Source organism: Protopterus annectens, chromosome 12.part0, assembly GCF_019279795.1.
Source record: "Protopterus annectens isolate FY-2018-M chromosome 12.part0, PAN1.0, whole genome shotgun sequence".
In the NCBI taxonomy this organism is placed as follows: Eukaryota; Metazoa; Chordata; order Ceratodontiformes; family Protopteridae; genus Protopterus; species Protopterus annectens.
The window spans coordinates 500,465,591-500,491,089 of NC_056746.1; the positions used below are offsets into that span (position 1 = coordinate 500,465,591).

General features: G+C 38.0%; 1 protein-coding gene across 1 annotated transcript in view; it reads right to left on the bottom strand.

Annotated features, from left to right (window-relative positions):
- Positions 1–440: 440 nt before the first annotated feature.
- The window catches only part of LOC122816182 (fibrinogen-like protein 1-like protein), a 32,149-nt gene continuing 7,090 nt past the window's right edge, over positions 441–25,499 (bottom strand). Inside the window, exons 2-6 of the mRNA XM_044088931.1 lie at positions 12,073–12,135; positions 11,861–11,949; positions 6,972–7,083; positions 3,129–3,799; positions 441–566 (exon numbers count right to left, since the gene is read on the bottom strand). Of these exons, the coding sequence (XP_043944866.1) occupies positions 3,171–3,799; positions 6,972–7,083; positions 11,861–11,949; positions 12,073–12,135 (893 nt within the window). The 3' untranslated portion in view covers positions 441–566; positions 3,129–3,170. The remainder of the gene's footprint in view (positions 567–3,128; positions 3,800–6,971; positions 7,084–11,860; positions 11,950–12,072; positions 12,136–25,499) is intronic.

The window sequence follows — 25,499 nt, forward strand, 5'->3', positions numbered from 1 at the left end:
ATGGATGTAATGAGTAAAACAAAGAAAAGGTAGAAAAGGAATGATTTAAAAATGAATATGGCGTGTAACAAACTGCCACAACACTGGCAGAAGAAAGGTTAACATTTGCAGGTATGTTAGCCACTTTTTTGGGTTGATCTTCAGTCATTGTGCAGTTTGTATTTCTTCTGGTCAACGAATAATTAAGAATATATTTTGTTAAAAAAAACATATTAAACACATGTAAAAGATAAATTAAAATGTGTCAAAGTCCACACTCAGGTGCTTGTATCTGATGTTATATAATAAAGATATATCAGTGTGCTTTACACATAATCTCGATAATAATACCTATTTATATCTGATATATGCATGTTTCACACAAATAGAAATACAGAGAATAGTTTATCTCTCAAAATGTTAATGATGTAGACAAGAGGAATAGTGAGAGCACTGTATATTTTTATTTGTTTTTCATTTTTAAATACAGGAATTACTGAGCAAATCATCTAGTTTCCCCTTTAACAATATTTTTCCCTGTTTTCAAGCATTGATAAATTTGAACACATAGTACACTTTCATGTTAAATTGTATGCAAAGCGAACTGGCAGGAGGAACCAACGTTAAAAAATCCACGAAGATGAAAGTCAATAGCGTAAAAAAAAATTTTTTAATATCCGCTTTCGTCACACAACTTCATCAGAATACATCAACAGTAGGCGCTAATGCTTTAAATACACACACTAATAAACCATCAATTAACTTAATTAATCCAATAATAAAATGAGATCTAAAATTCAAAAATTAAGTAACATAACTGAATCAAATCCTTTAGAAATGGTGAGTTTACGATTTTTTAAAAAACACTTTAAATTAATGGCTTCATTTAGTCCTGGCAAATTGTCAGATTTTAATCTCACTTGCCATAAGGTTTCTCTTTGCTCTACGTAATTTTTAAAGTCACCAGCTCTCCTATCAGACTTACAAATCTCTAAAACAGAAAAAATAAATTTCTTAAAAGATGAACATGTAACAGAATGTTTATATAGGGCGTTATTAAGGTCCTTGTTTTTAATAGCATATAAGTGTTCTTTTATGCAAGTGCCCAAGCTCCTCGTGGTCATCCCCACATAAAAAGCAGGACAAACCGAACACATGCCAATATATACAAGCCCACAACTGTTACAGTCAACATAATTACACACTTCTAAAATTTTATCAGATGTGACTACATTAATGTAGGGACCTTCAGAAATAAAACGACAAATCTTACAGTGATAACATCGAAACATGCCTTTCTTTCTGTTTGGTGTAATCTGATCATCTGGAGCTTGACACTCCAAAATTCTTTTAAGAGTGTTGTTTTTGCGAAATACAAACTTGGGTTTAGAACAGCCTGAACAATGTCGGGGTTACCCTGAATGACCTTCCAATTGTTTTCTAATATAAATTTGATCTTATTGATATCACTACTCATCTCAAGGGAACAAAAATTGTCACTAATAGTATTATTATGCGTCTGTGGTCCATGGGTATTGGTAGTGATGAAAGGTTGTTTAAGAATGGGTGGAAAATGTGTAAAACGTTTACTATAAACTTCATTACCAATGTCAATTAATAAACTATCATCATAACCCCTTTGTAAAAATAATGAGGCAATGAAATGAAATTCCTGTATAATATCATATTCCCTGGTAGTCATACGACTGGCTCTAATATATTGTCCTCTCGGAATGTTTCTTACAACATGCTTAGGATGCCCACTGGAATTATGCAAGTATCCGTTGGTAAACGTCTCCTTTCTGTGAATTTTACTATGGAAATTTTGATCCATATTGTCCCACCAGATATGAATGTCTAAAAAATTAACAGCTAAACCAACATCACCTTTAGTGAATTTAAGAAAACTAGATGCAGAATTAACTTCAAACAAAAAAGATTGCACAGTGTCTGAACTGCCCTCAATAATAAAAATTAAATCATCAATGTATCGACCGAAGAAGATGATGTTAAACTTTTCCTTCAAAGTGGGAATGATTTCAAGTTCCCACCATGCCATAACTAAATTAGCATAGGCTGGTGCTGCAGAAGATCCCATAGCAACACCGCGTTTTTGTCTGTAATATCTATTATTAAACAAGAAAAAATTGTTTTCCAAAATAATCTCTAACAACCTACAAATTAAGGAAATAATGGAATTATTAAAGAGCTTTCTTTTAACCAAATAACTACGGACAGCATCTACACCATCATCATGGGGGATGCATGTATATAAAGAAATAACATCCATAGTAAAAATGGTATGTTTGTTGGGATCAAAAATCCGCCCTTCACAAAAAACTCTCATTTTTTCCAAAAAATTCCAAGAATCCCTAACAAAAGATGGTTCATCATTCAGTAGGGGTCCCAGCACAGCATCTATAACAAGAGAAATTCCCTCGGTGATGGAATGAGGAGAAGAAACAATGGGCCTGAGAGGTGGATTTACAACGTCCTTATGGGTTTTTGGAATCCCAAAAATAACACCTATTTTTGGTTGTTCAACAACACAAAAGTTGTATAGTCCAAAATTTATTTCACCAGTCATAAGTGCGTCATACAAATACGAATGCACTACCCGAAAACATTTTAAAATATCATAAAAGGCAATAGGTTCATATTCATCAGTATTGTCTAAAATTTTTAGCATGTAACAGTTATAACGCTCATGGTCCATGATAACTACATTAGAGCCTTTATCGCTCTTCATGAACCTAAATTGTTTTGTCAAATCTTTTAAATTACTTAAAGCTATCCTTTCTAGATGGTTTAAGTTGTCACAAATATAATTCTTGGTTTTAAACAAATTATCAACTTCTCTAATACACAACTCTTCGTAAACTTTAATAGTATGGTGTAGAGTAGGTACATAGCACGAAGGCCTGCTGATGGAATGACGGACATCAGGGAGGCCATGCATTAAATAAGATAAATTCAATTTTCTTGTAAATTTTTTGATGTCAATAATCGTTTTAGCATAATTCGCCCTTTGATTAGGAATAAAATTGAGTCCATACTTCAAAACAGTCATCTCTGAATTGGTAAACAGATGGTCAGTTAAATTAATAATGCCAAAGCTGTCCAATTGTCCAGCTAAGCCTCGTCCCCCGATTGTATGCATATGCTACCTCTCTGCTGTCAAAATAAAACAATTACACTCTCATAATCATCATCTTTACAAAGGTACACTCTCCCTTACTGCTGCACAGACCTTGCCATTCAAGGTGGTCCTTCAGGGTCAAGATGGAGGCGTGACAATCTCTAAACCACCAACCACTCTGGTATGCAGAGGCACAGTTGGCAGGAGACTGATCTTTATCATTGTCCGGAGTACTAAACATGGTATTGTCCACCTGATTCTTCACTATAGGATCAATGAAGCCATCTTCAGCTGTACTGGGCTGGTACGTACCTAGCCTCATGGCATAGTTCTGTGATTCTGGCTCCAGTTTGAAGTGGCTGTATTCTGCAAACCTACTGACACTGCCAGCTGAGAATACCACCCTTAGCTTGTAGTTTGCTGTTTTAGTTAACTGGTGTACAAACTCATGGCCTAGCCAGTAGGTGAACTGTACATCTCCAAAACCATTCTTGTACGACTTCCAGTCAAGGTCAAAGTTGACATCCCTGCTCATGTAACGCTGAAATATAACAGTCCAGCCTTTCGCCCCCATGTCACAAGTGGCCTTCTTTCCAGGTGAATTAATGTCATAATAAACAGCATAGACACCATTTTTCAATGTATTATCTGCTTCATACAGCGTCTGACAGTCACTAATTGCTGTAGAAGTAAAAAGAACATATATTACCAGCTAGACCTTGAAATACATAATATTTTTTCATTTTTCTCTGTCCTGTACAGTGGAACATTAGACTACACTCTTTGGATTTAAAATGAAAAAAATATATACATATCATGATGTAATTCCAGTATTACTAATCAGGTCCATATAACATCTTTATAAAGTAAGAATAAAGCAAACAATACACCTTTAGAGGATTTCCTTAACTGATTCTCTCAGAAGTACCATAATGCAAATTTTGGTGGTTTCCATGAGAAGATGACAGCCATGACTGAGATCTAAACCTTACATGCACCACCTCATGAATTATTTATAAAGGTATTGAGTTAGGTATGACTAGCCTGTGTAATATGTACACGCACAAGCCGGGAATAATATGGAACTTAAAATGTGGTCTACGTTTTATGTAGCTTGTTAACATTCTTCTTGTTTTCTTCCTCCTTTACTTTATCAAGTGTTTCCGGAATGTCCACGCCAATGTGCAACACAATGTCTGTCAAGTTGTAGGGTTTGATAACATGGCATTAACACCATATCTTAAACCAGATTTATGCTCAGAGCTTTGGGCATTTATTTGGTGTCATTGCAAGGCAGCTCTTCCTATAAAGCTGTCTTACAGATATGTAGCCTTCCGTAAGTGATACTACCTGAGTTTATCATCATGAGGCAATGACATGGTAGGTAGGAGGTTATGTACACAATTATTCATGCCACTTGACAGCCAAACCTGGTAAAAATGTAATATTCTTTTTTGTATGACTGAAGTGAAATTAACTGGATGAGTATTTGGGAGAACTGTAAATAAGTTGTCTGACTCTCCCGACAGAAAGAAATCCTATGCAGCAGATGATCATGTGGGTTTATTTACTGCCAACTTGGATTCCTTTCATGCCTTGTTAAGTTAAGCTATTTCTGCAGCACCAGGACTAATCCTGGAGAAAAAAAATAAACAATGCCTTTTCCCAGGCTAGGAATCCATGTCCGGAATAAATGCTGGCATCCTCTCTTTTTTATCAGCACAACACTACCACGGACAGGGTGCAACTTCAGAGGAAGAATAGTAAGATGTGATAGTTTATTTTACTCGTGAGCTTTTACTTAGTATTCTGACTATATTTCTATCACATCCTCACAGATACATTTGTTTCCCTTATCTTTAATTTATGAATTTGGAGACATGATTACTTCTGTGCTCCAATGCCCCTTTTATGTCTAATTTTATCACTAACTGAAATTCATAAACTTACCCTTTCTCTTCTAATTGTACAGCAAATGGAAGCAGAAATGGTTGGATTTGCTGCTGGCTGTTAACTAGGTTGTGTATTATGATCGTATCTCCATACTTCTGCCTTATCCTAGCATTATAACATCTTTCTATATGGACACAGTTCTAATGCTTATAAATGGCCTGAGTCGTCTATTTTTCCTTACTGTGTGTGCGCCTGTCAGGTATAAAATGGGACAAGGGGATTGATGCCAATGCTGACTTGTTTACTGGGATTGTCTGTCATGGCATAAGTTACCTCTTTTCACTGGAAGCCCGGGGTGAAAAGCTTCTAGCATAATACACGTAAAAAAGGTTCAAAAAGCAGGTAAGAAAAATTAAAATTACCTTAAGCAATTTAACAGAATGGATGCAAACAGAACACATAGTAAAACATAAACAGAGCTTTACAAAACATAAGAGTACACATTAATAGATTAAAAATTGTGGGTCATGAATAAAATGTAATACATGATTACAACAATGGTTCAAAACAAAGAAAGCAGAAAAAACAATTGTGAAATCATGCTTTTAAACAGTGATGTATGAGGAAAAAAATAATTAATGTGTTTGTGGAAATGATAGTTACACAGCAATGTGCAGGAGAAGCAAATTAAAAAGACAAGTGTGAGTGACAATAGCAGGGAAATAGGCAGTAGTGCCAGTACATAAAGTGATTGGTATTCTGCATGGCTATTGCCTCCTAATTCCCAACCCCACCCTGGAGACATTGAGAAATTGTAAAATAATATATGAAATCTCTATTCTGGCCATCAGAAACAATGTGTAAACAGAGAAAAATAGTACTTTGTATTGAAAACTGTTTCAACCTATCTAGGATACATACCTCGGTGTGATCTTGGTCGTTCTGTGACTCTTAAAGAGTAACTAAATAAATATAAGCTAATTTATATTTCTAAACCATTTTCTACCAAATGATGCCAAAACAGGGGATGGCTCCTAACTGTTAGCTACTTTGGCCATTCTCTGGCACCCAGTATTAACCCTCAGCCCTCCCAATTGCTCCTTAGACTCATATGGTCCATTCATTCTTCAACAGCAACTGCTGAGCTAGCCCATAGTAGGAGTCATCATCATCCATGTGATTAAGCTGAACATTTGTTAGCGATATATGTAGGGTGTGCACAGGCACAGACACCCTACTCCCCACTCTGACAAGGTGCAGTCAGGTTAAGCATTGTCATTTTTCCCCTCCCCCACATCAGCCACAAGAGGTGACAGATCCATGCACATATAAAAACTCCCTACCTCTCGCCCCCACTCTGAGAGGGTGCAAGCAGGCAAAGCATTATCTTTTCTCTCCTCCCTCAGACCAGCCCCAGGAGGTGACAGATCCATGTACAAATAAAGCTCCATACACCCCACCCCTACCATGCGAAGGTGGGAGCAGGCTAAGTGTTATCATTCCTCTCCTACACCATTGCCGCCAGCAGGTGACAAAGCCGCTAGTTAGACAGCCACCTGGATGGTAGTCAGGGTTTCATCCTTCTGTGCCAGTGGAGCTGGTACTGTTAACTAAGTTAATCAAACACTCGTCTTACACAATAACATACATCTAAAAGTGTTTCAGGAGGAATTTTAGGTGAGAAACAATGATTTCATCATACTATTATTATCACTGCTGTTACTTAACAATACTTTACTTATCTAAACCAAAAATGGCACAAAAGACATCTTACTCCTTGCATTTCAAACAGAAATCCCAATAGACACTAACTGAAACATGACTTATCTAGTATACGTCAACCTTGTATCATATCATTGATATAATTTCAATACCATCTCACATGACTGCATCCTAGAAATGTGTAGCGAAACTAATTTCCTACAATCTGTGCATTTAGGGCAATGTGCTTAACACTTACCTCCAGCCAAAGCAACTGCTGACTCCTGAGCATCAACAAAGGTACAGAACAGGGCCAAAATACTCAAAAGACAAAGACTCGCCATTCTGTTTGACTTCTGTGTCCCAGGTACCTGAATTACAAGAAACAAAAACAAATCATTATCAACATACAGTGAAAGTACTATGCAGTGTTCTCAGAAAACAGTACAGTACCTTGTCTTGTCCTGTGGGTCTAGATGAAGTACTGTTAGCCCCCTGTGCTTTATATAGGTTTGCCAGCCAGGAAGTGATGAATAAACAATATTATCACTGCTAGAGATCTAGGATCTGTGATTACCACCTCAAACAAATTTTGTTTGATAAGTGTGAGGTGTTGCATTTACTTAACCTTCATCATAAGCTGAATGTTATTCAAATCTATATTTACACAAGATAATGGTGAACAGTTCTGTGCTTGCATCTTGTTTCTAATGCTGACAGTTTAGAAAATCTGCTTTCTTCTTAGACTTCTAGTCTTTATAAAGTTCTTTTGCACAAAAGCACTTACAGAACCTTGTTGTATAGGTCAGGGGCCCTTTTTACTCCCTTTAATCTTTTCTTTCTTCTATACGAACCTTAACTTTGCTGTGGTGGTGGTGCTGCAGTAGCATTGTCACCTCACAGTGAGACATTGTCCTGTTCGATTCTCAGCTAAAGTGTCTTCTGTGTGGAGATATGCGTGAATGGGCGTACCTTCGTTGAAGGTTGTGCGTCAGGGCTGGCAACTCGGTATGTAAAAATCTACTGCCAATCATTAGCAGACCGGAGTTCCTCTGTGGTGACCCCTAACCGGGAAAAGCCGAAAGATACAACAACAATAACATATGAACCTTAACTTTCAGTCTTTAGGGAGGAAATGGACAACTCTTCTCAGCTTAGATGCTTAGGTTTCATTTTTCGTGGTTCATTCTATGAACAAATTACCCCAGACAGACCCTGCCTCATACAGAATTATTGTACATTTTTATTTTATTTATTTATTTATTTTATTGACATTTGTTTACCGAGAAGGTCCACTGGGCCAAAGAGCCCATTTTTAGTGGAGGCCCATGGAGAAAAGCCCCAATTGCATATCAAAAGCTCCATTACATATTAAAACCTCCAATTACTTATTAACAACAACAAAGGGATTACAAAGTTTACATACCTGGAATAGCAATATGTATTTATTTTTTATTTATTTATTTATTTATTTATTTATTTATTTATATTTGTTGATCAGGAGTGTCCGACTGGACGTAGGTCCATTTTCAGTGGAGGCCCGGGGAGAAAAGCTCCACAGTTAAAATAAACAGACAGTAGTTACATTGGATTACATAGCGATTAACAATTTACATAGCAATTACTTACAACATATTTACAGATGAAGAACATAGTACATCAGTAAACAACTAGAATCTTTATCTGTGAAGTACATAACAGACATTAACAAATGTTACAATATGAATTTTCTGCTGTATAATAAGTACTAGGCTTATGAACATCTGAGCTTGCTATAATCAAGGTAGTTAGTGGAGTGGAAAGAAAGGTAGTGGTTGGATGGGGTGGGTGATATTAGAGTGGGAGTTACAAGGGCATAGCCAGCATGTTTTTAGGTGCGCTTTTAGTAAAGTTTTGAAGTGGGTGCATGATGGTATGGAGGTAATTGTGGGTGGGAGGGAGTTCCATAATTCGGCTATGGCGCAAGAGAATAGTGCTTCACCAACAGAGTTATTGGCTTTAGTGATCTGCAAGTGATTTTTGTTGCTGGATCTTAGTGGTCTGGTGGTGCGATAGGGTTGGAGTAGATTCTAGAAGGATGGGACATTTAGTGGATGGTTTACTAGTTTGTGGGCGAGTGAGAGTTGATACTATTGAAGGAGGTGAGGGAGTTCAAGCCAGCCCAATTCAGCAAATGAGAGACAGTGGTGACTACGGTAGGATGCTCCTGTGGCGAATTTGGTGATTTTGTTGTAGCAGGTTTCTAGCTTGTTTAGATCACATTGCCTTAGGTTGGTATATATTGGAGAGGCATAAAGTAGGGTGGAGATAAGGTGGGAATTTGCTATTGAAATCTTTGCTGCTTTGGTGAGAAGTTGCTTATTTCTGTATAATGCTCCTAGTTTTTTGTGGACTTTTTTATGGTCATGGATATGTAAATGTCAAATTTTAGTTTATTGTCTATTTCCACTACTAACAATTTGGTGTGTTCAGTTGGGTATATAGTGGTGTTGTCTTTTGCTGTGATGTTAAAGTGAGAGTTGTTTTGAGTATGTTTGGTGGGTTGGAAGATGAGTAGTTTAGTTTTGTTTGGGTTGAGTATTAATAGGGCATCGGATAACCAAGTTTCAACAGAGGAAAATGCTTCCTGTGTGACTTTTTGCAGTTTGGGTAGGGACTGGGCTGAGCAGATGATGGTTGAGTCATCTGCGTATTGTATGAGTGTGCCATGTTTGGTGGCAGAGGCTAGATTATTGATGAAAACAGAGAAGAGTAGGGGTCCAAGGATGGATCCTTGGGGAACCCCTATGGAGACAGGTAGTTGGGGAGATATGTCACTCTGCCATACAACGGGTTGTTGGCGGTCAGACAGGTAACTCTGAAACCAGTTGGTGACTGATTGTGAGAAGGATAGGTTATTGAGGACAGAGATGAGTTGTTTGTGTGGGACCATGTCAAATGCTTTAGATAGGTCTAGGAAAGTAGCAGAGGAGAGATAGCCATTGTTTTTATGCTGAAGGATAGTGATAGTAAAGGAGAGTAAGGCAGTGGTGGTGCTATGGTTTGGTCGAAAACCATGCTGAGTACTGAGAAGGAGGTTGTTAGTAAGGAGATAGTCTGAGACCTGAGAGTGTATGCATCTCTCTAGTATTTTGGAGAGTGGAGAGAGAATAGCTATGGGGCAGTAACTGGTTAGATCTGTGGAGGGTCCACCTTTGTGGAGGGGAATTATATGTGATACTTTCCACAGTGTGGGAACGTAACTTTCTGACAGAGATTGGTTAATCAAGATGGATACTGGGTAGGCTGGAGCATCAGCTGCGATTTGTAGGTTTTCACTTGGGAGGTTGTCTGCTGCTAATCTGGTGGGCTTAAATTTAGTTAAGAGTTTTTTTTTATGTTGGAGGTAGGTACAGGAGAAAAAGAGAAGGCAGTGGGGAGATTACTAGTTGAAGGTTGAATATGTTTCTTCCCAGCAGTAATGCAGTTCTGAGAGTAAGTATTAATCTCACTCAGTGCAGATTAATGATGTCTATTTGGTTCCCAGTCATACAGCATGCAGCAGCATTAGGGCGGGCTGGGGGAACACAGTCTTGTGATCAATCTTTCCTCCCCTGCATCATTTACACTGTGGCTCTAAGTACAGTAGTAGCTTGCATTACCTCTCAGTTCCAGTGGAGGGCACTCATATCCTCATCATCCAATTATGAGAATACAGCAGGCCTTTGGTTGTCCAGTCATCCTTTCCCCAGACAGTCCTTCATGAGGGCTATTAATTGAACATACTCCATATGCAGCACACCTGGTTAATATGCCATTAATTCAATGGGCCAGCTTTTTACAAGTGTTGCTTTCTACTTAGGGTTTGCAGCCCCTAAGAAAGAAGTGTTGAGAAAGATGGTAGTAACAAACCTAACAAGATGAAGCACACACAGCTTTCAAGCTGCAGTCTCAAAGGATATGGCTATGTGCTTGCAGTAATAATCTCATCTGCAGCTCTTTTATGTTAGCAATGCAGGGTATAGTTCTTCCCTTACAGCTTTTATAGCTTCCCTTAGAAGAAACGAGACAAGTATCTATTTAAATAGAGATTTTATATATCTGTCTGTCCATATATATATATATATGTAAACAAACAAACCACCACACTACCTCTAAGTACATGCATAATCAAGATTCACAGCAGATATAAGTGTAAAATGGCAGTCGCTAAATGCTCCGTACTCACTCAATTTCTAACTATTCAATGTCCAAGAAAAATTGCTCAGGTTGGTAGGTGCACAGTAATCATAGGCATTAAGCCCAGTGCTCCTTGTCAGTGGACAGTGCAGTTCAGAAATGTGTGTGACTCAAACAGGAAGCATAGAGCATGTCAAGAAAAATGCTGCTAAATGCAATTAATCATATGACTTCTGAAATTAAGAACACATCCATGCCAGGGGGTAATTTGTAAAGTAAGTGAGCTATTGTCATATCCAGTAGATGGGATAGCACAGTACTCACAGTAACCCTGTGACTTTGTTCACAGGGAGCTCCTGTCATACCCTAGTAAAGGGATGTCACAGTACTCATATTAATACTCTGCCAATGTTCACAGGGAACTCCTGTCATACCCTAGAAAAGTGATGTCACAGTACTCACAGAAGCACTGTCCCTTAGTGCACAGTGAGCTGTAATCATACCCTAGGAAAGGTATGCCGCAGCACTGAAAGTAACAGACTTCAGGGTTATTAACTACAAAAATGGCTCCTGCTGTGCACTGCAGAATGGCTGGCATGATGTTCACTATAATACTGTCTCTTGCTACATTGAGTTTTGCTTTTATACTCCGGGGAACAGATTGCACAGTATTCACAGTAACACTGTCCTACAGGAAGCTGCTGTCATACCTTGGGGAAAGACTGGCACAGTATTCATAGTAATACTGTCCCTGGAGGAGCTGCTGTCATACTCTGGGAAACGATAACACAGTATTCACAGTAATACTGTCTCAGAAGGAGCTGCTGTCATACTCTGGGAAATGATAACACAGTATTCACAGTAATACTGTCTCAGAAGGAGCTGCTGTCATATTCTGGTGGAATAGATGGCAGAGTATACACAGTAATGCTGTCCTGCAGGGAGATGTCTTACTCCAGGGAGTGGCTGCCACAGTATTCACAGTAATACTGTCCCTGGAGGAGCTGCTGTCATACTCTGGGAAACAGATAACGCAGTATTCACAGTAATACTGTCCCTGGAGGAGCTGCTGTCATACTCTGGGAAACGATAACACAGTATTCACAGTAATACTGTCTCAGAAGGAGCTGCTGTCATATTCTGGTGGAATAGATGGCAGAGTATACACAGTAATACTGTCCTGCAGGGAGATGTTGTCTTACTCCGGGGAATAGATGCCACAGTATTCACAGTAATACTGTCCCTGAAGGAGCTGCTGTCATAGTCTGGGAAACAGATAACACAGTATTCACAGTAATACTGTCCCTGGAGGAGCTGCTGTCATACTCTGGGAAACGATAACACAGTATTCACAGTAATACTGTCTCAGAAGGAGCTGCTGTCATATTCTGGTGGAATAGATGGCAGAGTATACACAGTAATGCTGTCCTGCAGGGAGATGTCTTACTCCAGGGAGTGGCTGCCACAGTATTCACAGTAATAATGTACATTGTTTTATAAGGAAATGTGAGAATGATTTCTATAAATATTTCTCAGATATAAGCAAAGGGAAAAGACATGAAAAAATCTTTTATAACCTTAATTTTGAAGAATTTCAAGCTTTACAGAATCTATCTAGAAATGAGTTGCTAACTATAAGACCAGCTGATAAAGGCGGAGGCATTGTAGTCTTAGATACTTTGTTCTATGATGAATTAATGCTTAAGATGCTAAGTGACACTGAAAAGTACCAAGAAATTGATAAAAATAGACTAACTAAGATTATTAATACAGTACAGGATATGTTATATGATTTACTTATGTGCAGACTAATTTCCAAACAATTATATGATTACTTTCTAATTAATGCACCCAATGTTCCCAGTATTAAAGGTCTCCCAAAAATACACAAAATGGAGAGCCCCCCACCTATGCGACCTATTGTAGCGGGGGGGAAATGGGTGACAGAGTACATATCCAAGTTTGTAGAATCTAAATTAGGTCCTGTTGTTAGACGAATAACTACTATTTTAAATAACACATACTCACTGTTGGATGATATACAACAAATAGCGGGTCAGATAGATAGTATTTCGACTTTAACATTAGTATCATTGGATGTCAAAAACCTCTTTACAGTCATACCTAATGACTATGGAGTTGAGGCAGTTAGAGATGTATTATTAGAGGAGAAATCCTTGAATAAGGATATGCAATATTTAATATGTACATTATTGACTTTAGTTCTAGAAAACAACGTGTTTATGTTCAAAGACAATTTGTATATACAAACATGGGGTGTTGCAATGGGCACCCCATGTAACTTGTAAATATTGTCATGTATTATTGGGAATCTAAATATCTATTCAACAGTCACTATATGGACAATATAGTTCTTTATAGACGATTTGTTGATGACGTTTTGATATTTTGGAAGGGTGAACAGTCAGAATTAAGAGAATTAGTAAATTACTTAGAAACAACGACTGACTTTTTGAGATTCACCATAGAATACTCATATAACAAGATTGATTTTCTAGATATATCCATACTGAAAGATGATAATGATTTACTTATTACGCAACTTTATAGGAAACCTTGCTGGAAGAATGCAATTTTGAATTATAATAGCATGCATCCTCGATTCATCTTTTCAAATATAATACAGAATCAGAGAGCTAGGATTACTAGGCTATGCACCCATATATTAGAGAGAAACGAACAACTTACACTGTTGGATAAGTTATTTGCAGATAGGGGATATCCTAACAGCCTTATAAACAAATTCAACAGTGAAACTAATGGGAACAAAGGAACTAAGCAGTGGTATAACAAGGGTGTACAGCATATGCCTGGAAATAATCAAAATGAGGATACTATAGCCTTCACTCTGAGGTACACTAATGATAATCATAATATTGTAAAAATTATACAAGAGAATTGGGATATCCTTATAATGGAAAATAGCATCAAAAACCTAGTAGGACCTACACCACATTTCAGGTATAGAAATGCTAAGAACCTAAAAAGGTGGTTATGTATAGATAAGATGATTAAGAAATCTAATACTAATGGAAATGTTGGTTTCAAGATGGGAACTTGGCCATGTGGGAGGTGCAATATGTGTAAATATGTTAATACAGAAAGTGAATTCATAACACCATACTTGGATTACACACACAGGTTTCTTATATGTGCCACATGTAATACTACTAATTTAGTATATCTAGCTACCTGTGAGAAGTGCCAAGCATTTTATGTAGGTCTCACCTCTAGAAGGCTCAGAGACCGCATTTACAATCATATATATGACATCAGAAAGATGAACCTAACAAATGCTCTAGCTAAGCATATTAGCTCCAATCAAGACCATCACTTTAATTTTAGGGTGCTACAAATAATTGAACCCTCAGTTAGAGGTGGAGACAGAATGAATATACTAGCTAAGGCAGAGCTAGATTGGATATTCAAACTACGAGCACATATAGAGCCTGGATTAAATATTAACATCAGTATAAAACCAGTATTGGAAGCACGTAGATAGTTAACTATACATAAGAGATATAGAATATAAAAAGGGACTATATCTATATATATATATATATAATACATATGGTAATAATTATCCCTTTTCATCTACATTGTTAGATTATTTACATAATTGTATCTATTACTGAATAAAAAACTTCACAAAATTTTGCACTTTTTACCTATATGTATATATGATAGGTTTTTATATATTTAATAAATACAACAATAAGATAGGCAATTGATACTTTAATGCCTATTTATATATATATATATAGCTAAAAGAATGAGAGAATAATTTGAGTTGAATTGATGAAATATAGTTCTTGGGTTTGGTATGCTGCATTTACCCAGGACTATATATGATGAATTGGATATTTTATATTACTATATCCGTATAGTCTCTATGTGAGAAGTGAATAAAAAGGATACATATGCCAATTATCTGACAGACTGTATGTGCTCTGCATTTCAATATTTTAATATTCTGTATTTATTTATACATCTATTTACATGTTGCTCTTCAACAAGATTATTTTTATTAGTGCCATATCTGATATGTAATCAAGTTGGATTTGTAAAATACTGCACTTAGATTTTTAAAGATAGAAGGGTAATATGATTATTTTTATATATATAACAATATTTTATGTGACAAAAATTTTTTATATATTTATATATAGGAAATACATATATTTAATATTTAGGGAGACATGTTGCTTTATTTCATTTTATTTCATTTTATTATAAATGCTGATGCAGCTGCTTTAACCTATGTCAATAGACCAAGTAAACAGAAGTGAAATGTTGGGACTTCTGCTTTAAACAAAAAAGCCAATGCTTCATTATTTAATCATTTGACCTATCAAGTAATTAATATCATTGCTTGATTGTTTAATTATATGGCTCAGTTGAGTATATAAGCAGAATGGTTTTACTTAAAAAATGTAACCTGATGAAGCATACTCGACGTATGTGAAAGCGCTCGTTTGTTTTTGTTCTGTCTTGTGAATAAAAGTTTTATTCTACATCGTGGTGGATTCCTTGGTTTTCATCTAGTATTTCTTGTGCCTACTCCGTTGGAATCCTTTGGATGGTAACTAGCCTGTTTTTGCTGATATTCACAGTAATACTGTCCCTGGAGGAGCTGCTGTCATACTCTGGGAAACAGATAACACAGTATTCACAGTAATACTGTCTCAGAAGGAGCTGCTGTCATATTCTGGTGGAATAGATGGCAGAGTATACACAGTAATACTGTCCTGCAGGGAGATGTCTTACTCCGGGGAATAGATGCCACAGTATTCACAGTAATACTGTCCCTGGAGGAGCTGCTGTCATACTCTGGGAAACAGATGACACAGTATTCACAGTAATACTGTCTCAGAAGGAGCTGCTGTTATATTCTGGTGGAATGGATGCCACAGTATTCACAGTAATACTGTCCCGCAGGGAGATGCAGTCATACTCTGGGGAATGGATGGCACAGTACTCACACTAAAGTATCCCATAGTACACAAGGATCTGCTGACATACACCAGAGAAGAGGTGTCATGGTACTTGCAGTAACACTTTCCCCTGAGTAATCAAAAAGCTTCTATAACATACTGGGAAGGGTGAAACATTATTCACAGTAGCACTTTATCTTATAATACTGGGAACTGATCATACATTGGGAAGAATGGTATGGCACTGACACTAATACTCTCCCTAATTATATGGGGAGCTGTTGTCATACACTGGGAAGGGCGTCATGGTACTGACAGTAATACTCTCCATCAATATACAGTAAGCTGCTATCATAGACTGGGAAGGATGGCATATCACTGACAGTAACACTCTCCCTAATTATATGGGGAGCTGTTGTCATACACTGAGAAGGCTGGCATAGAACTGACAGTAATATTGTCCCTTAGTACACTTAGAGCTGTAGCTGTGTCTTGTAAAAGGTTATGTACAGCATTTGCTATGCATTATCCTTTAGTGTAGCAGGGACATCAAATGACACGAGCATTACAGTTCCCTGCCATTGGTCTGTGTGGACATGAAGTGGGCATGTTCAAGTTACATTCTTGTCTTCCGTGTCACAAACAGAATAGAAAGAATGAGAACAGACTGAGGCAAACTCAGTGGCAGTAAAATACTGGACATGACTTTGTTAGCTACATCTGAAGGTATGGTTACTTGACCCTGTGTACCACATATTTTCTCTGGAGTTGGTTGCAGTGACAACTATCCCAGCTTGCCTCTGCAAACTTTGGTGTGGCTATTTGGACCACTCATTAAATACAGTGACCTAGAATGTGTCAACAAACAAATATTCAGTATATACTAATGGTGTGATGAGATGTGCTGGGTAAGATGTCTGATAGTAATATTTTAACTTGGGTTTCATTACCAGAGCTTCTGTCATGATACTAGTCATGGAGAAGAAGGAAATGAGCAGTGTTGTCTCTCTTACCTTTATTAGGGTGGTGGGCGAAGGCATTTCTGGCTTCTACAGCAGCACCCCATGCATACTGGTGGAGTTGCACTGGGATTTTGCATAGAAAAGACCACTGGATGACACTCTAAGACAAGTGCAGGTACATGCAAGGAAATAGTGCCAGCCTGTCTGCCAGGGTGACTGCATCCTCACCTCTGTGGCACTGATAGATATGTTAGATGAGCACCCCTGACCCTATAGTAAGAGAGCATCACTCCTTCCTACCTCAACTCAAACATTTGTATGATGTAATGAATTGCTAAAGAAGGCTATACAGGCAGGGGAATGGCACTAAATGGTCAGTTTACATGGCCAGCATATTCATTTCCTGAGAGAAAACTCTAGTCAGCCAATTGTCTTGTTTTCTGTGATGGCCTGTTTCTCTTGCTCCATTCCTAATATAGAAAAAAACTTCAGTGACTGCTATATTAATGAGATGATAAGAAATGTGATACTGAAGATAACCCACACATGCATTCAGTTTGAACACCACTATAAAATAAGGTGCAGAGATTTTTGCTTCACTTCAGCTTTCCAAATAAACACAAATGTATACTTAAAAAAGATCCTGTTAGTTAACAATTCAGGAGATGATAAAGCAGTGATACTTAATCCATGGTAAGGCAACTTAACTTAGAGATTCAAGACTGCAAGACCTAGACAACTGAATAATGAAGTACAACTCTTCTAAAATAACAGCAAAGAGCAAAACCTTCCTGTTAAACATTAATATTGCTTTTGAAGGGGAGGAGAGATGTATCTCTGCACCATAATGAAGGCCAGCCCCTACACATCTGTTACTTGTATATACTAACTCCAAGATTGCTGCACCTTGGGCAAGAAGAAATTCCCAAACATACAGCAATTTTGGAAAGTATGTATTTCCCTCTTTTCACACTTAAACTTTTTCACTTCCAAGAAGCTCACTTTAGAGTCCTCGAACATATAAAAGAAAGCCTCATGGGTAACCATAAATATACGAAAAAAGGATAGAATGAGAAACATTTACCAATACTTACTGCATAGTATTTACAACTCTTGCATGCATGTCCAGAAATTAAAATGAAGTTATATACATGAATTAAGACAAGAGACAAGTGAGGTGTGACTTTCAACTTTGACTGCAATACATATTTTTAAAGAGTTTACTCCTATAAATTGGCATTTATGAGTTTGATTCCTATTGTTTAAAGAAACTAATGCAGTCACGTTTGCTTGTGTGTGTTTGCATGGGTGTGGGTGTGTGCGTGCATGCACGCGCATGCGTGTGTGTGTGTGTGTGTGTGTGTGTGTGTGTGTGTGTGTGTGTGTGTGTGTGTGTGTGTGTGTGTGTGTGTGTGTTCTCATCCTTCCATAGACTGGTATCCTATGTGAGATGGGTTTCCCTGCCCTAAATTCACTGAGTGCTGAGATAGGCTCCAGGTCCCTGCCACCTTAAGCTGAATATGAGAGGTGATCAAAAAATGAATGAATGACTCAATCGAGCAATGAAATCAACATTTTTTTCTAAAACAATAATAGCAGCTGCATTGTGTCATTCAAAAGACTGGTAAACTTGAGAACAATAGAATACAAATTAGAGATGCAGTGTGACATGACAGATATGTGCAAAATGTATAATTAGGAGAGGAAGTAATTAGAAGAGTTTGCTTTGAAATATAATTTTAAGATATGAAACTCAGTAGATCAGATGAGTTAAAATTTGTCAGAAATATACCGCAATACCAGGAAGATACTGCCCTGAAATAAAACTATATCCAAAGAGCAGCTATATACTAATTATTTCACCAATGTGTTTCGGTAATTGTGTAATATTTCTTTTAGTTTGTAATACAGACTGGGGATGACCATGCCTTCATAAGTGATATATGCTGCCTTACTATTAAAAACCTGATAAAAGACAGAGTGAAATTCTGACGCATTGTCTGCATTTTACATCATTATTTTTTCATAAGACACATGAAAAGTATGCCTACATTCAGAGAGAACTGCGCACTGCTAATGCAGAAACGGCATGCTACTGCACATGAAGGAGGCAAGTGGTGTGTGGTGCATATGGCAATGACCTACACAATAATAATAACAGCACTACCACAGTTTAGAGACAGCTATAGTGTGCACTTAGCTTGTGCACTGAAACTGCAGTACAACACATTCAGGGATGTGTAGGAGCAAGTGTTACAGTGGAATCAAACTGCTCATCCTATCAGTGTTCCAGTGTTATCTTTATATCTGAGACACCACTTGACATGTGTGTGTGTGTGTGTGTGTGTGTGTGTGTGTGTGTGTGTGTGTGTGTGTGTGTGTGTGTGTGTGTGTGTGTGTGTGTGTGTGTGTGTGTGTGTGTGTGTGTGAGTGTGTTTGTGTGCTTGCTTATAAATACATACCTAAATGTGTTCCTGTGTACATGTGTGCATGCTTGTTTATACATGGCTATGTGTGTGTGTGTGTGTGTGTGTGTGTGTGTGTGTGTGTGTGTGTGTGTGTGTGTGTGTGTGTGTGTGTGTGTGTTTGTTTGTGTCCTTGTTTATACATACATACCTAAGTGTGTTCCTGTGTACATGTGTGCGAGCTTGTTTATACATAGCTGCATGTGTGTGCGTGTGTGAATATATATATATATATATATATATATATATATATATATATATATATATATATATATATATATATAGCTAGATATAGATATAGAGATAGATAAATATATAGATATATATGAAGGCATGCCTTCATATATCTAGCAGATATTGCAGTCTGTGCTGTCCCCAGCCCCTCAGAACCCTGCAGGTTCCACTACAGTTGCCATGTAACCAAGTGGCTCACCACTTGCAGTGTAGACATGCTAAGTTCTTTATGTTGTGATGATAAACCTGCATTTCTGTGGGTAATGCATTGAGACATGCTTCCGTTTTTCCACCAGGATTGGTGTCATCCGCTACTCACTTCCACCTTCCCCAGACTAGTCTGTCCAGCACACATGCCCAGTCGAACATAGGTTGATAACAGGTCATCTGCAATGTAGTCAGGACGTTATCCCTCCTGGGCCATGGTGCCTGGTATAAGAGAGAGACAGAGCTTTAACACATTCTGCTTAAGTTGGGTGGCACCCAGGCCCTTGCCTTTCTTTGCAGTGATTCACTTTGATCTCTCAGGTTGGAGCATATGTGTGGCGAGGTACATGCCAAAGGGAGTACTATATTTAATATGGGTTTAATAAGGGAGGTGTAGAGAAGCAGGGGGACATCCATGGACCTGGAGGAAATATTCATAGTAATCTGTTGAGTCGAACAGAGGTATTTGCTACAATCCATGGTTAGATAAAGATCAGAGGAAAGCTCATTGTTCACAAATGTGCCCAGGGCTCTGATGACTTTATCTCTTTTAAAAGGCAGTCCCATTAATGGGGAAAGAGCATAGGTGTTCCTGTTTGCCAATGGTTACAATACTACACTTTTTGGCATTTAGCTTGAGGCCATGGTTGAAGCACAATTTCTTTGTGATGTTAGACCTTTATGTGGAATCTAGGAGTCTCCAGGAGAGTTGATAATGGCTCTAAGTTTACAGTCAACATTAAACATAGTCATTTAGAGGCCTTCAATATTAGTTTTGATTTCAAAGAAATAAATGCCAAATAGGAACAGAGTTAGTACTAAGCCCTAAGGGACATAAGTGGTAACAAGCCTTTTTGAGAAGAAAGTGCCCCCAACCTTAATTTGCCAAATTCTGTTCATGGTCCAGTTTTTATCCATTGAGTCACATAAGTGTTGACATTTACTTTAATAAGCTTATGTTTACATTTACTTTAATAAACTTATCTGTGATGACTGAGGATTGCTGAAAGCTTTGGCTAGGTCTGGGTAAGCTGTGTGTATAAGCTTGCCCTCATCTTGGGCCTCAGTGACTTTTCCAAAGAAGCTGATCAAATTAAGTAGATGTGATGAAGCCTCCACAAACCCAAAGTAATACTAAACAAGGGATTTTAGGCTGCAAATATCCATGTTAGTGAGATCCAAAATGGTGCATTACAGTGGATTACAGATAAGGCTTGTGAGGCTTATGGGCCACAGTATCACTTGTAGGCCCTCCTTTTGTAAAGAAATAACCACCACAATTCTCCAAATCTCAGGCACAAAGACAGACAGCAGAATGAGGCTGAATGGATTCTGCTTATGGAAGGTAAGACAGTCCTTCATACCGGCAAGGAAGCACCATGGCACATTGCCAGGTCTCACTGAGATAGCATTTTTCACCTCCAAGAGAGCCTTTTGGACTTGTTCAGGGTGATGTTTGGGAGAAGGCCAACAAATGGTCAAGCATTTGTAGGCTAGATGGAGATAAACCAGAGAAGTTTGAACTAAACTTGTCTACTAATAGGTCAGCTATGTCTTCATTATTGCAAGTGGGGTTGTTTTGTATCAGTCTGGTACAATTATGGATGTTGTTTTATTGTTTCTTGATTTAGTTGAAGAATAACTTGTGGTTGCATTTGACAAAGGAGGCAATTTTGAGTTTGTTCATACTTGGCTTTGGTAAATTTTATCTTTTTTAAGATCTTTGCTAAGGGAGAGAAAATGTATTTTTGTAATAGAGCTTGATTATGTTAGGGGTCTACCAAAGGGATTTATTCCTGACCTTGGAACTGCATTTGTTATAGATTTGGACCAGTGACTCACTGCAATAATGAGATGACAATAGAACCCTTCCACATATACGTTAGTATTTACTGTAGGGTCTTCAAGTAGACACTTAAAACTCCTCATGTCATCATAGACTTGAAGTAAATTTGCCTTAGATAAGTCCGTGAAAGTGATAGTGTTTATGTGTGTTTTGAGCTGGGTTATAGTAGTGTGGACTGCCAGTAGTTTTCATTTGTCCTTATTTTGGCTTTTACTTTTTTACATGTTTTTTTAATAGTGTGGACCATTGCTTGATGGCTAGACCTGGCCAAGGAGGATACAGTTATAGACACAGAGCATAATTGTGCTATGTTTATAATGATCTGGTCCAATATATTTGATTCTGTCATAGAGGAACATAAAATTTGGTCTAGTGAGTTTGCATTAATGAAGTCTAGGAAGCATTGCACATATTTATTCATAGTAGTGCAATTATTCCAGTTAATAGATAGATAAACAAATTCTCGAAGTATGGTGGTGTTTGGTTTGACAGTAACAGAGTCCAGCTTATTTATATATACCTTGTTGGTTCTGAGTGACATAGAGGGGGCTGTATATTGGCCAGAAACTGGCAAGGCATCTTATCTATAGTTACTAGAATCTAAAGGAGTCTGTGGTAATTATCTAGTTGATAAGTACAGAGATACAGAAATTAAGGAGGTATGTGGACACACCACCACCACCAACAGTTATGGGAGTTCTCTCAGAAGATCTGAAAATGTGATAAGCACTGAACCCTGGTAGACAGCACTGGCACAATGCTTCAATAATGACTCAGATGTCAATATTTCGTGCAGTTAGAAAGGCTGCTAAACATGGCAGTTCCTTATTTAAGTTTCTAGCATTGATCAGCACCAACCTTATTTCATTCTGTTTGGATCTCGCCAAATTAGTAGATGAAACAGATTTATGTTGCATAAAAAGGCACCATGGGAGTCAAGACAGTCCTAGCTGATACACAAAAGCCTTGAAGTGAAATGTGCAAATCAGTCCGTGACAAAGCAGGTAGGGCAGCCATCCTTCTTCCTCCATGCTAACATTGGGTCCCCAGACAATGACATCAGTAGCTGAGACAATTACTGAAGTTCAATTGTCTTACTGTATGACTCTTATCAAGTCACTTAAACAGACTGTGCTCCTAGGTCACTCATGAAAAAAGACACTTGTGTCCTCCAGGCTTACCCAGTTAAAAAAAGTATTAGAAAAAGAAAATGTAATCTTAATCATATTTTGCTTTTACTGAAGCATGGTGTTTGATGAAAGAAGGATGATGCTCAAGAGTAGCTTTATGCTACTCTGACGCCTTTATTATGCATCCCTTCTCATCTAAATGAACAATGATCATGTTGTTGTTGTTGTTGTGTCTTTCGGCTTATCCCGGTTAGGGGTCGCCACAGCGGAACTCCGATCTGCTAATGCCTGGTAGTGGATTTTTACATGCCGAGTTATCAGCCCTGATGCACAACCTTCAATGAAGGCACTCCCATTCACGCATGCCTCCACACAGAAGACGCTCTAGCTGGGAATCGAACGTGACAATGTCTTGCTGTGAGGTGACAATGCTACCACAGCACCACTTGGGGGTGAATTGACCTGAGAACCTTATCCTAATACTGAGAGGCAGCTTATTGTCACCCTACCTTTGCCAAGCATTCTGAGGGGATTGTCTCTGTGCCTCACTATGGAATCCCCTATGACTAAGACTGTTCCAAGTGTTTTGGTTAGCCCATGATACCTTAATTTTTCCATGGGCTGGTATGATGACTCTTTCAGTAGGGTTTCTATTAATTGGTGATAGAGGTGTGGTATGTGAGGATCCATTATGTTGCTAAGAAATTGCAGAACTGGCTGTCTTAAGTATCTCAACATAAAAAGCCTTATTTTTAGGTGAGAGACATGCAAGTGCAAGAGGGTATAAGCCCTGAAATCCTCCTGGATACTATGTATATGTTTAAATGAAAGGCTAGCCTCCAGCTTAAGTAGATATTTGCACCTCTCACATGTGGGCTGTGGTGAAGGTAGAAGTAAATGGTTGTCAGTGAGCATTGGGCAGTTAGAGCAATACCTCAAGGTACCTAGAGCTAATAGGCTAGCAGTAGGGGGTACTCATGTTTTAGTTAAAATAAATAAATACATACATACATACATACATACATACATACATACATACATAAATAAATAAAAGAAGATTACTTTAAACTGTTGCAAATTTCTTGCTACAAATGTAGCAAACAGTTGCTACTGTTTGGACCACACACAGAGCACTGGGGTGCACAAGTTTAACCACAAATGCAATAACATGTTTTAAGAGCTGGTATTGCACTAAAGAGTGATGGGGATGATCATTGGCCAACTTTAACCACCCAACACTTTGTGCCTGGGGCCTGTTCCTCTCTTGCCCTAGCCTAGTTATGCTTCTGTTTATATATGTTTGCATACACATACATACACACACACACACACACACACACACACACACACACACACATATATATATATATGTAGCAATTTTAGCAAATGGCTGAACTGTCAATTTTATGTCAACATCATGATGATGACATGCTGCTCTGCATGCTCTGAAGGCTCACCCCTGATCACGCAAAATAAAAATCAAGTGCTTTTGCAGGAGTGGGGCAAGCACTCACACTCTCTGTATGGGGGTTGTGCCCTATTCCCATTCCCTCATTAATTCTATATACTAAATCCAGGTTCACACAATCCTTGAGGAAAGGGCAAATTCCCCATACTGAGGATTGTTGATCTAGTACACCTGTCGACCAACTGTTTGTGCTGGCACACGTATCTAGCCTAGAAATGGACTGCAATGAATAAAGTAATAAAATGCTAGCTCTGACCTGAAACATTTACCAGTTAGTACACCGGAATAAGACTCTAAGGTGTTAGCAAGGTACTCCTGAATGCAGTGTTTGATTAATTTTGCCTCCATTTGCCTAGTGTATGAATCTGAGCAGCATGCTTAACCAGACTGTGCTCCTGCATTACTTTGCATGATTAGCAAATGTCTAAAATAAAAATATAAGGATTTTGTATATTATTGTCCTGCTTGCTAGCATCATCAAGTATTCATCATTGCTCTGCTCATGCTATCTGTTAAGAAAACTCTTAACAGATCAGGAACTGGCTAGCTGTGAATGGAACATAAAAGAAAAGCATAGCCTTGCTCCCAATGTTGTTGCCTTTACACAAAGGCTTAATGAGGTTGTTTCAATAAATTCATTCTTGGACCATTTCTGGACCCTTTCCTGCATTGATTTATTTTGACTTTTAGTTTATTTGGTTGATGCTGCACCATTTCAAGTTATTTCTATACTTCAGTATAAACTGCTACACTAACATAAAACTCCCTAAATATAAGTGAATAAGAAAAGCAACATATCTTAATATAACCCTCACTACTTACACCTCTGCTACACCAAGTTTAAGGAGTCCTGTGGCCAGGTAGACCAGTGGATTTGAGATTTCCTGCTTCTATGCCTTGACAGTTACTGACCCTCTACTGGCAGTTGGAAGACCTTTAGGGTTATTATCATGTAGTGGGTCAAGGCATACTCTTCCTGGAAAAGTACATGGCTGTACAAGGAAATTGTTGAGTGGGACATACACTGATTTCCTTTCAGGCCACCTTTCCTGAAACCACCTAAATTGTATGGAGTACATAGTAAATGACATCACAAAGCTAAAATGAGAGCCAGATTGGGTAAGACACTACAGGATCATGCAGTATAAATATAGTAATGCTGGGTAACACATTACAGGACCATGCAAAATAAATACACTAAACTATTAGGTTACAATTCAGAGCCAGACAGGTAGCTAGAGTAATATCTAAATCTAAAGCAGGGAAAGAATAAATCCCTAGAAACTAGACAGCTATAAACTGATCTTTCAGATATTACTAAGTCACCCAAGAAAATTAAAAGTTTCAGTCTAAAATGTACAT